Source organism: Musca vetustissima, unplaced genomic scaffold (genome assembly GCF_032173495.1).
Source record: "Musca vetustissima isolate MV318-11 ecotype Yass unplaced genomic scaffold, APGP_CSIRO_Mvet_v1 utg7685, whole genome shotgun sequence".
Classification (NCBI taxonomy): domain Eukaryota; kingdom Metazoa; phylum Arthropoda; class Insecta; order Diptera; family Muscidae; genus Musca; species Musca vetustissima.
This window is the reverse complement of record NW_026887687.1, coordinates 406,460-419,822: the sequence shown is the minus strand read 5'-3', so window position 1 is coordinate 419,822 and position 13,363 is coordinate 406,460. Positions and strand designations below refer to the sequence as shown.

The 13,363-nt window shown below is 33.9% G+C and overlaps 2 protein-coding genes across 2 annotated transcripts; both read left to right on the top strand.

Annotated features, from left to right (window-relative positions):
- The first annotated feature begins 4,148 nt into the window (after positions 1-4,148).
- Positions 4,149-5,553, top strand: LOC133335383 (tektin-1). The gene is made up of 3 exons (XM_061543661.1): positions 4,149-4,334; positions 4,392-4,901; positions 4,970-5,553. The coding sequence occupies exons 1-3, from the start codon at positions 4,162-4,164 to the stop codon at positions 5,547-5,549; spliced, it is 1,263 nt and encodes a 420-aa protein (XP_061399645.1). The 5' UTR covers positions 4,149-4,161; the 3' UTR covers positions 5,550-5,553.
- A 3,553-nt stretch (positions 5,554-9,106) lies between these two features.
- LOC133335368 (E3 ubiquitin-protein ligase Bre1) lies at positions 9,107-13,089 on the top strand. Its single transcript, XM_061543648.1, has 3 exons — positions 9,107-10,225; positions 11,027-11,922; positions 11,993-13,089. Exons 1-3 carry the CDS (start codon positions 9,107-9,109, stop codon positions 13,080-13,082), a joined length of 3,105 nt encoding a protein of 1,034 aa, XP_061399632.1. The 3' UTR covers positions 13,083-13,089.
- Positions 13,090-13,363: the final 274 nt, after the last annotated feature.

Below are 13,363 nucleotides of genomic sequence, written 5' to 3'. Positions count from 1 at the left end.
CAAACAAAAAATACAATTTAAACACAACCCTTTAAATTCATCCAATGTAAGTTTAAGTGAATATTTATATTATAGAAAAAAAGAAGATGAAAAAGAAACACACAGATTGTAATAAAAAAACATTTTGTTTATTATTTTTTATGTTAACTTTTTATCAAATTTTCTTATTGTTAAACAAAAAATAAAACGAAAAAATGTTATCTTCATAAGTAAAGAAAAAAAGTACGTAAATTGTGCGAAAAAACAAAAACATTTATATTTTTCTTCTGTAAAAAACAAAAACAAACAACATTATAAAAACATTTTGTTTTCTTTACATGCATATTTACATAAAGTCGAAAAACAAAACTTAAAACCATAACAAATATTTCATATATTTTTTTTTCTTTTTTAATTTCTTCTTAAACTTAATTTTTTAAAATTAAATTAATTTTGTTTTTTTTTTCTTTTGATAAGGATACAAATATTTTCTACTTTAAATTGTTTGTTATTATAAAAAAAATCATATTAAAAATTAAAATGGCTTTTTTGTTTTATTTTTTTATTTTGGGTGATTGAATACATTGGAATTTGGAGGGGGTAATCATTTTGTTCAATAAGAATCATTTATGTATTTTTTATAGCGGAGACCACACAATAAATTCATATTTTCTTTTGGAAAGTTTTGACCTTTTGTTACAATGTTGACAATGTTAATTTGCAACATACATACATTATTAAAACACACAGAAAACAATTAAGCAACAACAACAAAAAAACAGCTTGTGTACCTTAAAAAAAAAAACAAACCGCACTGCAAAGTGGAAGAAGATCTAGAGCAATATCTCATTTTTCCTTGGTTCAATCAATGGCCAATCGAACACAATACTTATTATCAACCACCAAATTATCATTTTTTTTGCTACCGAATAATATACATATTTATCTCAATTATATTTTAATTTTAAAGAACAACAACAAAATTAAAGTAAAAACACAAATAAAATGAAATGAAGAAAAAACAAAATAACTTAAGGGACTGAAAATACACTTTTTTATGATGTTCTACAAACCGTATTGAAATTTAAATAAAACAAAATAAATAAAATACTAGTGAAATAAAGCCCGGGACTTGAAAACAACAACAACAAAAAGTAAAAAAATAAAATAAACTAACGAAAAGAAACAAAACAAAACATGTAACTACTGTAAATGAGATAACAAAAAAAGCATAAAAGAAAAAAATACCTCAGCAAAAAAAGTAAAAAAAATGGAAAATTCATTACAAAATAGAACAATTTTGCATAACTCATGAAAAGAAAACATAGCCTAACACATTCGTTTTTGTTATGTTTAATATTTTTATTTAATTATTAAAGTTTTTCTTGAAAGCTCAATTTTACAAAATGTTGTAGACTTGGAGGTGGGATCAGTAAACGAAATCGAAATTTTTCTTATCTACACCACATTTCTACAACATTTTTAAAATGTTTTTTTTTTATGAAAACATATATTTTTTATAAAGCTCTCCAGTTAAATATTTATTAAATGCCAATAATCATGGAATTCTTATATATGTTAAATTATATATATTTTTAAACGCATTTTGATTGTTATTAATTGCCCTTTTTTAATTTTGCCAAAATGAAATGAACTGAATTAAGTAAATTTTTGAAACTGATCAAAAAAAAATATAAATGAACAATTGTAAAAAATTATACACTGCCTAAAAAAGAAAACCAAAAATACAGTATAGGTGACAAAAAATGATTTCCTCTCCCTTACCCCAGAAAAAAACAAACAAAAATAAAACCGAAATGAATAATGCAAAAATCACTCTATGGAACACCAATTTATTGAAATAAACAAAATGGAAAACCAAAAACTATTTAAAACCAACACCAAATAAATAAATACGAAAAGGACAACAGACAACAATTTGAATTTCAATTAAACGTTTTATCGAAAGCATCTCCAAATGGAAAGAAATTCGACTTTGACTTTAAACAAATTAGGGATTTCTGGAACCGAATGATTTAATAATGTAGGTAAACATTTTGATGGAACTTATTACAGGGGACAATTCATTTTGAAATATATGTGTATTATTCATGTGTGACTGTATGGGTGCTTGCCGTATCTCTTTGCCCTTTGACAGAGATGATTTGGAATATAACCAATATTAATTTCCTTCAAATTATGTATAGGCCAGGCCAGATTGGACTATTCCTTTGTCAACAAATTAAATACGGAGTAACCATTTGTACACATTAATATAATAATACAACTCACTCCCAGTCCATAAAAGTCTTAACTTGAAAATAAAAACTACAACAACAAATATAATCATTGGAACAAAGGAAATTCTAACAACAACCAAAATCCTAATTTGAAATTAACAATTTCTTATACATACAGTTATACAGATTTCCAGACATATACATACATATATAATGTACATTTTTATATACATACAAAACATAAATATAATTAACGATAACAATATTTCGAATAATACTACGGAATCTTGATGTTGGTTTTGTTTCTTTGGTTTCGTCACAATGACAAGATAAACAAACTAAAAAGAAAATAATGTTGCAAATGTTGGAAATATCTATTCGATATTTAAATAAAAATTGAATGAAACAACCCAAAATATGAAACTATGAAAATTGTATGTAATTTTAAATATAAGTCGATGATGATGAAGATGATGACGATGTAACAACAAAAACTATAAGTTTAAATTTAAGTTCAATTCGACAAAAGAAAAAAAACAACAAAACCAAATATACGATATTTAAAAATTAATGATAATTGAATAAGTTCTAACTAATGTTGAAATATATAATTGTGTGGTCCTGTGCTATTGACTGAATGACTTATTTATTTGCTCAAGTCCAGGACATTTCATCGCAATGTAGACATTTTCATGGAGTGGTCTATGAAAAAAAAGTTCACTACTAGGCAAATACATACCTCTACATGCACGCATATGTCAAGTAATTCGAACTGTTTTGCTGGAACCGAAATATTCCCAAGTCTATTGGGTGACAGACTTGGGAATATTTGAAGACACGTTTCCTAGATAACCATTACAATGCCTTCAAAATGCCAGCATAAACACGATATCATAAATTTATCCTGGCAACCAATGCAAAGTTATGTTGTATAATCAATAATATGCATATTAACCCATTGTCAGCACAATGTATGGAAACATATTCAACAGGACAAATAATCCATTTCTTTTCATCTTGCCAGTTCTTTCATCCTCACACATATTTAATTAAGTCTTTGCTAAATTTTAAACAGATATTTTTAAATGAGATATTTATACTCTTTCGAGTCGAGCATAATGATCTAAGTTTTGCAATGAAAAGGAAAACCAGGAGAAGAACCAACGCACCCACCATTATGCGACGCTTTTCGCCGTTGGTTAAGCGGCTCATCAGGAATATTGGGCTATGTGGCCTTACAAAGGTCGTATGTTGATAACTTTTATTTATTTCGCCCTGATCCGGACTTGCATATGCGCATTTAATTCAAATTTGTCAAGGTTCGACATTTGTCTTCATTCTAGAAACAGTCCTTCTCAAAATAGATTTTTGTTGTAGCGATGTTGTAGCATGGCATACACATGTTTTTGCCCAACCTGGTCTGGCATTTTTTATTTTTAAAAGCCCACTTAAAATTCTTTGGTATGCCTTCTAAAAATCTAAAATTCACTGTTCACTAATACAAGTTTACAAATATGTTTGTAAATAATTATAAAAAAACATCTGAAATACATAGGTGTCCATAACTGTGCCTTGATTAAAATTTCTGTTGTTTTTCCAAAATGTATTAACCCAATTAGTTGGTTTCTTAAAGGGTTAATTAACTTCCTTTTTTGCAAAAAATACTTATACACAATTTATTCCTTTCACCTACAACCACAGGAAAAGGGAAAGCAAAATTAACCATGCTCCATGCAGTGCTCCATTTATGGATTGTTGATAGAAAGGGGCGGCGATAGTCGTTTTGTTTCTGTAGTTATGGTGACATTATGAATCGAATACAAAACAAAACCAAACTTTGATTTGAGTTTTGATTTTTCTGGATTCAAGAATAACCATTCGAATAGATAACTTCGCAACCTTTCGCTTCTCTTAAATCAACAGAAATAACAATTTTAAGAAAATGTTGAATAGTATGCGCTCGAAACGTTTAAATGGCCTGCATTTGACCGGTTGCAATGCAGGACCCATGGCTAGACTACCACCCAAATACTCTGATGAAGATTGGGATTTCAATAATAAGGTTAAGCTACGCATCACCTGTGACCAGGAACGTTTGGCGGAGCGCATCATGGAGTAAGTAGATTTACCATCTCATATATTCGTAATATAATGCCTTACCAAATATTGCAGAGAATCTCGTCGTGTCATGGACGATGTCAATGACACCACCCGCAATTGGCAACGTGAAGTGGAACATCAGATGCGTGAGCGCGCCAGTGAAATACGTTTCCTCTGTGACGAGTTGAATAAACAGAAAAAGACGGCTCTACTGGAGGATGAAGCCCTGAATACGTATCGCATGCGTATTCTAAATGCCATTGGATTTCTAAAAGAGAAATCCTTGGCCATTTGTCAACGCTGTTTAGTATTGCGTGAAGGACGTTTAGGGGTCGACCTCTGTGAAGACGAGGTAGATCGTTCTTTGCGTTGCGAGCTCAAAGTTATCAAAGGATGTCAGTGTCTAATGGACAAGGTATTGAAGGAGACGAATGAACAATTGCGTAGGTTGCGTGCCACAATGTATTCGCTGGATAAAGATCTGTCGCAAAAGGACAAGTCGCTAATGATTGACGAAAAGAATTTGACATTGCGTGGAAGTCAACGGGAAATGGGAGCTACTGATTTAGCTCACCATCATTGGTAAGAAAATGTCTTGAGGACATTTTAAAACTGTTCTTAATAATTACTCTTCAACTCTTCTCTCGCAGTCAATATTCCCTTAGCGAATGGCAACATACAACCTATAAGAACTTGGAGACGAATGCTCGAGAACTGAACTCCGCCGCTCAATTGCGTGCCTACGTCGATTTGTTGCTGAAGCAGGTCTGTGAAGATATGCAGAATCAAACGGATCGTACAAATGAAGCTTTTGCTCGTCGTATTGCCGAACAGAGACATGTTAAGGCATGCTTGGAGAATAAGCATAACGACACAATGAATCATATTCACGAAGTACAGCAGAATCTTCAGCTACTCGAAAAGGAGATATGCGATAAAAATCGTGCTCAACAATTGTGTCTAACACGTTTGGGTAATCGTGCCACACGACCTGGCGTTGAGTTGACATGTGACGAGGTACAAGATGCTCTCTATCATGAACTGGAAGCTCTGAAAGCATCGTTGTGTAAATTAAATACCAAAGTGCAGGAGAATAAGGCATCGTTACGTTATTTGATGCATGTCCAGGTTATGCAGGAAGAGGAAATCAATATCAAGGCAAATTCGATCAAAATTGATGAAGTCGATTGCATGACAATACGCCAGGCTTTGAAATATCAATCATTCTAAAGAAAATACTTTATTGAATATTTGAATTATATAGATTCGATTGCATAAATATAAATAAAAATTCAAAATTAATTTCCATATTTGAAACATAAATGTATCATTTCCTTATTTCCTGCAGTGTTTTGAAAGATTATTTACTAGACCAACAGAAGTTTTGGCATTCGATTTATGAAGGGTTTTCTAATAGGAGGTGTTATGATGATTAAATCATGAATGTAAATATGGTACAAATGCTATGTTTATACTACTAAATACGCTTGATATACATACGCCTTACGTCAACATTCTTATTGAGATACTCCTACTGCGTAAGAACGTTTGCATATGTAAGCACGCCCAACTTGCCCGACTCGACTTAACACTGAGGACAGTGTCCGTGGGTGTCAACAATGCGTTTCTCATGTAGTCTCCACCCCAACTCATTCGTAAATATTTCAAAATACTACTTTGTGTTATTCTTTGTAAGTATCTCCCCCCGACAACAACAACTGCTGTATCAGCTACAGTACTTTGTCAAACCTTTTCAAAATCGAGTTTTAACAGTTTTAGCTAGTTCTCGCTTGAGGTCGCTTTGCGCTAAGGAAAACGCGTAACGCAACCATTGTGATCCCTTAAAGCGAATTTACATATAACATTTAATCATGATTAAAGGCTGAATCAGGGTTTATTTTCTTAATCAGGCTAAATTTACCATGATTTACCACACAAATTTAAATCATCGTGCTGCAGGATTTATTTTAAATCATGATCGAAATCATGATACTACTGAGATGCATCGCGGGTTTTGTACAAAAAAATACAACTCTCTCACAATGTACCAAAATTTGCAACTGTTTTTACATGCCGTTTGTTTTTAAATTTAACGGCTGACAAATACAAAAATGACAGATCAAAGGAAAATAAAAATTAATTATAGAATTTTTGTGTTTTTAGGTGTTTTTTTTTTACTTTCCAAACGATCACAGTATTGCAAAAACATTTCCATTGTGGTAATTCTTCTATTCTTTTTCAAATTGCAAACAAATATTTTTGCCGCAAATTAATAATTTTGTATGTATACTAACAAACATAAGCTGATCGGCATTTAGATCATGATTAAGGGTATGTGTATACAATTAGGGTGTATTTCTTGATTTCGTTAATCGAGTCGATTTAAAATCGTATATGTAAATGTACTTTTAAAGGGCTAAACAGAATGTTCGCGTTGAGCGTTTTTTGTTATCGCGTTAACGCACGCAAAAAGTTAAAATATATTTAACTCCGATGTTTTATCGTTTCTTTGTGGTTGTTGTATTTTCGATAACACATAACGCAACGGATGGCTCAACGCGAGCATTCTGCTTAGCCCTTTATGCCATGTACAGACGAGCGCCGTTCGCTCTCTCATTCGTTGTTCGACCCCTAATTATGAAGTAATTACTTAGTTCCCCATACAAAATTTTCTGAGCGAACACCGACTTTTGAACGTTGTTCAATTCGAATCACTCTCTGAATAACCAAGAATTTTGTCCCATCCCTAACAATTGAGAGTATTTATCGAAAATAAATTAAGTTTGACAGTTTGAAAATATTTATGAAATTTTCAAACTTTTTCAGTAAAATTGAAAATGATGAATGAAAAGGAAGGAAGTAAATTTTGTAATCTACATAATGCAATATGCCTTTCCTTACCTTTTTTTCTAATTAGTGTACAAAACGAGAAACAAATGTGGGGAAACCCAAACAAAAATTCTCCAATTTTTATATGTCACATTTGAATTGAGAAAATATAAAAAATTATTCATAGCAACAATATTTTCGGAAAAAATGGTAAACACGAATTAAAAGTAAATAGATATAGGTTCATACTATAGTCAGGAGAAAGAGAATTATTTTTTCTATTTAGATCCATATGTGATTCACGCAAATATGTTAACATTTTTGTGTAAAACAAGAAACAAAAGTTTGAAATAAAAAAACTCTAATGACATGAATGAACGGGTTAATTCATGTACGTAATTCTGAGAGCGAACTACGTTGTTCGAATGCCCGTCAGAACATGGCATTAGGCTTTCAATACAAAAATTCGATTAATCAAGTAGTCAAAAGTCAATTTATATATCCCTAACCTGTGTGAAGTTTGCGGCGTCGCTGACTTTCGATAACAAAATTATTATCAAAGTTACAGGGTGACACAGAACATTACAATTTCACATTTAGTACTATTTTATCAGTAGTGTTTTCAAAAAGATGGTCTATTCCGTACGAATTTTACTTTATGATGTCGAAGAAAATAGTAAAATCAAGTAGATTCTTGCAGTACGGGAACAAACCAAGAAGGTTATTATAAAATAATAACTTTTCAAAACTATTAATGAAAATGTTTACCTAATATATTAGTAATGGGAAATAATCAATAAGAACATTTTTAAACATATTTTATTATAAACTAAAAATAATCTATTTCCAAATCATATACATTTTAATCCACTGAATCAGGAGAGAAGACTGCCTCTGGAAACCTCCGTATACAAACCTCGAACACAGTATTGGTACCAAATGAAAGAGGCAGTCTTGACGAGTATAAAACGTCATTTACATTATAACTTTTTACCGGGTTAACCTACTATATGATGATTTATTTCACATGTATACAAAATAATTGACAAATGAACCCCACGGTTTACGAAATCCGATACAATATAAACGTACTATTATGTCATTAATTATTTTTAAAAATTATTATTTTATAATATTCTTGACTATCTCTGTTTGCAAGCATTGTTAATAAAATAGTACACTAAATGTGAAATTGTTGTACTGTGTCACCCTGTAATTTCGATATTAATTTTGTTATCGAAAGTTAGCGACATCGCTAACTTCACTCAGGTTATCCCTAATATACATATTTTTTTCGGCATATTGATCGACGCAAGGTAGATATACAAGGTAGCCGCATCGGCGAATTTCTACAACAAACATCGGTTGTTGTATTTTGATATGTCAAAAATATTTTTCCAAAACAAACAGATTGACAAGATTTTTTTACACAAATTCTTGTAGAAAATGTTAATAAAAGTATTGCCAAAAAAGCTCTTCGAAATTCGGAGATTTTCATTTATAATTTTGTTTTTTAATTTTTTGGTTCAACATTACAACAACATTTTTGACATTTATTTGTCCAACAGCTGGGCCGATGCGGCTACCTTTTTAAATATACCTTGGATCGACGGATTGGATTTCTTACATTTTTCATTATTTTAAGTAATAAGAATATATAAAAGTAAATAATTAGAATAAATGTAAGTACAACACACAATTTACACATTTCCGCACCTATATTAAAAATTAATTTACGCACTTTTAAGAAAAAATCACGTACCCAGCCTTAAATCATAACTCGATACTTTACCAACATGTTTTTTCAAAATATTGGAAAAATTCAATGGATTTGGTAATTACAATTGGCTTGGGTTGAATCATTTTACAAAAAATAGATAATTTTCAATATCTATTCTTGGACAATTCCGCAATTGTTTTTTAATTTGTATTTTTCTTTCTCTTCTGTGTAGTTAAAAATGTCTAAACGTGCTGCTGACGACACCAGCGGTGGTGGTGGCTCTGCAGGCTCCGCTGCCAGCTCAAATCTTGGCCAACCACCCATAAAAAAGGTCCACTTCGAACCCCATCTCATCGGTCCGGTGTCCACTTTGGAGGAGATGGACATTAAAGTATTAGAATTTCAGAATAAGAAATTGGCCCAACGCATAGAGCAACGTATGCGAACAGAGGCTGAACTCCGACATCGTATAGAACAGCTCGAGAAAAGACAGACACAAGATGATGCCGTTCTCAACGTTGTCAATCGTTATTGGAATCAATTGAACGAAGACATACGTGTCTTGCTACAAAGATTCGATGCCGAGACAGCCGATGAATTGGAGAATCGTAATGAAAATGAAGTTACCACCTCTTTCCTGACACAATTATCAACATGGGACAAGGAAGAACTGGACGATAAGTTGGCAAATCGTGTCCAAGTCTCAAAACGAGCTGTAGCCAAAATCGTTCAAGTAATTGATCGGGTTATGCAGAGAAATGAAAAGATAACAATGGCCCTAAAGGGCGAACCACAACCGGCTCCCGCTGCCGCCGCCGGTGCGTCAGGGGAAAGTGCCGGCGAAGAGTCGCAAACAGATGCTGCTCCCAACAATGCATTGCCCAACATTGAGGAAACTCTCAAACAGCATCACATTGAAATTATGACAGAAAATCGTAATTTACAAAATCTGAATACATCTCTTCATGAAAAATTCCACACAATGTCGTTAAAAATGAAAGAATATCAGGATGCGTTGACGGCAAAAGAAACAGAAAATGCCGAATTGAAAAATCAAATTGATGAACTGCAATACGATTTGGAAAAAATCCATTGTCGCAATGATAAATTGGAAAATCATTTAGCCGAAGCTATAGAAAAGCTTAAAGCTTATCATCAGATGCACGGTGATCCCAATAAGAGTTCCTCTACATCGAAAGGTTCAGGACATTCGCATGTCAGTAGCCATCAAGTCGAAGATTTACAAAAGGAGTTGGAAGAATATCGTGAATTGGCTAATAATCGTCTGCAGGAGTTGGACAAACTACATGCCACACATCGCGAAACTTTAAAGGAAGTCGAAAAGTTAAAAATGGATGTAAGTAAATGTAACGAGAGTTGATGAATTTAAAGGTATGGTAGAAGTGTTAGTTGACACGATGCTAAAACATAACTACAGGTAAAAGTATTTTCTGTCTGGGATTGCATAATCTTCAACTATTAAAGGAATGGAGTGGTGAATGTTTTAGGTATCATGTGAAAGGATATTAGCTCTGTATTAATTTATTTGGGATAGATCATATTTGATGGATTATGAAGATTGTATAATTGTATTTATTAGTTTGTGTGGGAAGAACAGTTTCTCGAAAACATGTGTCTGAAGAAAATATTTACTTCTTCGATAAAATATTTACATTTTTGTAATCAGGACTTCAACTAAAATTTTAATATGCATTAGGTAATATAGGGTTGGGTTCTAGGGTCCAGATCTCATGAATTATAAATATCCATAAAAAATGTGGTTAACTTTTCAAAACTACCTGCCACCGACCCCTTAGATTGACAGGTCTTTTTTGACTCTTGTTATTTAACAATATACCTATATCGCCCACTCTTAGTTTTCACTTCTTTCATATATTTTACATCTAATATACTTTCCTATAGTCCAGGCATGCTTACCCATATACGCTACCGTAACTGAGGGTCGATGGGTAAACACATTTTCTCTTTACGTCAGTCGTTTGTAATGGTGAATTCTCAGTTACACTCGCAAACACTTGCTCTCAATTTAATTTTGCCCAACACTGCTATAGTCACATCTAATTCCAACATATTTAAATTGTTTTCAAAATTCAAAATTGCTAATATTGTCCCTTTTTATTTCCACTCATTGTTACAGATTCGCCAACTACCCGAATCGGTTATTGTGGAAACAACCGAATACAAATGTCTACAATCTCAGTTCTCGGTTTTGTACAACGAATCAATGCAAATCAAGACAATGCTGGATGAGACCAGAAATCAATTGCAGAACAGTAAAAATCAACATTTGCGACAAATCGAGGTAATGGAAAGCGAAGAGTTAATTGCCCAGAAAAAGGTACGCAGTGAAATGATACAAATGGAAGATGTACTGGCCCAAATACGCAAAGAATACGAAGCATTACGCATTGAATACGAACAGAATATGGCGGCAAATGAACAAACAGCACCCATAAATCGTGAAATGCGCCACCTCATAACGTCGCTGCAAAATCACAATGCCCAATTGAAGGGTGAGGGATATCGTTACAAACGTAAGTATAAAGATGCATCTGCTGATAATGTGAAATTGCGTAGGGAGCTGGAGGAAGCATTGGCCAAATTGGAGGGCACTAAACAGAATACTCCCAGTCAGGGCACCAATGGGGATGATGTTAAGCAGGAAGGTGCAGCAACTGTTAAAGATGAATTTGCCGGTTCGTCTGGTGGTTCAGGCAGTAATACAAGTGCCTCGAATGAAGGTCTTAATGTAAAAGAGGAGGGAAGTGCCAATATAAAATCGGAAGATGAAACCATGGATGATGATCTGACCAAGGATCAAAAGGAAGGCATTAAAAAGGAGCAATCATCGCCAGGCGGGCCCGAAAAGAAAGATGTTGCTGCGGCAAATGCAGCCGGCTCTACGCCCACAGGCGCCTCTGGAACAGGTGCTGCTGCCATTAAGCAGGAAAAAGATGCCAAGGAGGCACAGAAAACAAAGGATATCAAAATTCAAGAGTCCGAGACGGTGCGAGATTTGAAAGCTCAATTGAAGTAAGCTACGCGTTTAATACGCTACCGAACATTTATGAATACTATTAATAATGTGTGATTTCTTTTGTAGGAAAGCTCTTAATGATCAAAAGGAAATGAAACTGCTACTCGACATGTACAAAGGTGTTTCCAAAGATCAGCGTGACAAAGTCCAACTGATGGCTACAGAGAAAAAACTTAGATCCGAAATAGAAGATTTGCGTCAGCAACTGAAAAAGTTACAGGAAAGCAAACGTGAGGAACGTAAAAAACTTGCCGATGAAGAAGCTCTGCGTAAAATCAAGCAACTGGAGGAACAAAAATATGAACTGCAAAAACAGGTGGCTAGCCAAAAACCACCAGATAATGCCTGGGGTCCTGGGGGACCAAATTATGCTCGGCCGTTTGTCGGCTCCCATGAGGAGGAGGCACTGCTTAATGAAATGGAAGTTACTGGTCAAGCCTTTGAAGATATGCAGGAACAAAATTCAAGACTTATTCAACAGTTACGCGAAAAGGATGATGCCAATTTCAAACTGATGTCAGAACGCATAAAGGCCAACCAAATGCACAAGTTACTGCGTGAGGAAAAACAAATACTAGAAGATCAAATGGCAACGCGGGACACCCAAATAGAAGCTATGCACATAGTCTTAAGGAAGCTGGAGGAGAAAGAGCGCAGTCTGCAGGCCACAGTTGCGGCCATAGAAAAGGAATTGGTACTGCGACAACAGGCCATGGAAATGCATAAACGTAAAGCAATTGAATCTGCCCAATCGGCGGCCGATCTCAAGTTGCACTTAGAAAAGTACCACGCCCAAATGAAAGAGGCTCAACAGGTGGTGGCCGAAAAGACCAGTTCGCTTGAAGCGGAAGCCTACAAAACCAAACGCCTGCAAGAAGAATTGGCTCAATTCAAACGCAAAGCAGAGAGGATGAAGAAAATTGAAATGGCTGGTACTACCATCGATGAAGTTATGCTGGAGGAGATTAGAGAATACAAAGAGACACTCACATGTCCCTCGTGTAAGGTTAAGCGAAAGGATGCTGTTCTATCGAAATGTTTCCATGTCTTTTGTTACGACTGCTTACGTACTCGCTACGAGACAAGGCAGCGTAAATGTCCCAAGTGTAATTGTGCATTTGGTGCCAACGATTATCATCGTTTATATTTAACTTAAGTTGGAAATAGCAATCATACATTCACATACACATCCACAAACATACATCTCCACACTCAGCAGACAACATGCACAGAAATAAAGAAGGCGCCATTTTGGGCGCTTTGTTTTGTTTTCGTTTCGAATTCATTATACTTCCATTACAAATGTGTTTGTTTACTTTGTATTTAGTGAATTTAGTACTAAATGTTAGTGAACACTATTTTACTAATTTAATCCTAGGGGATAAAATATTTCTTTCATATTTAGTTTCTCTTCAATAAATAAGTCCTTTGATGGAG

Excerpts from the sequence above, each read along its gene's own strand:
- LOC133335383 (XM_061543661.1), top strand. The coding sequence starts at position 4,162 with ATGTTGAATAGTATGCGCTCGAAACGTTTAAATGGCCTGCATTTGACC. Across the intron at positions 4,335-4,391 it reads TTGGCGGAGCGCATCATGGA|AGAATCTCGTCGTGTCATGG; the intron begins GTAAGTAGATTT and ends CAAATATTGCAG. Across the intron at positions 4,902-4,969 it reads GATTTAGCTCACCATCATTG|TCAATATTCCCTTAGCGAAT; the intron begins GTAAGAAAATGT and ends CTTCTCTCGCAG.
- LOC133335368 (XM_061543648.1), top strand. The coding sequence starts at position 9,107 with ATGTCTAAACGTGCTGCTGACGACACCAGCGGTGGTGGTGGCTCTGCA. Across the intron at positions 10,226-11,026 it reads TCGAAAAGTTAAAAATGGAT|ATTCGCCAACTACCCGAATC; the intron begins GTAAGTAAATGT and ends TCATTGTTACAG. Across the intron at positions 11,923-11,992 it reads GATTTGAAAGCTCAATTGAA|GAAAGCTCTTAATGATCAAA; the intron begins GTAAGCTACGCG and ends TTTCTTTTGTAG.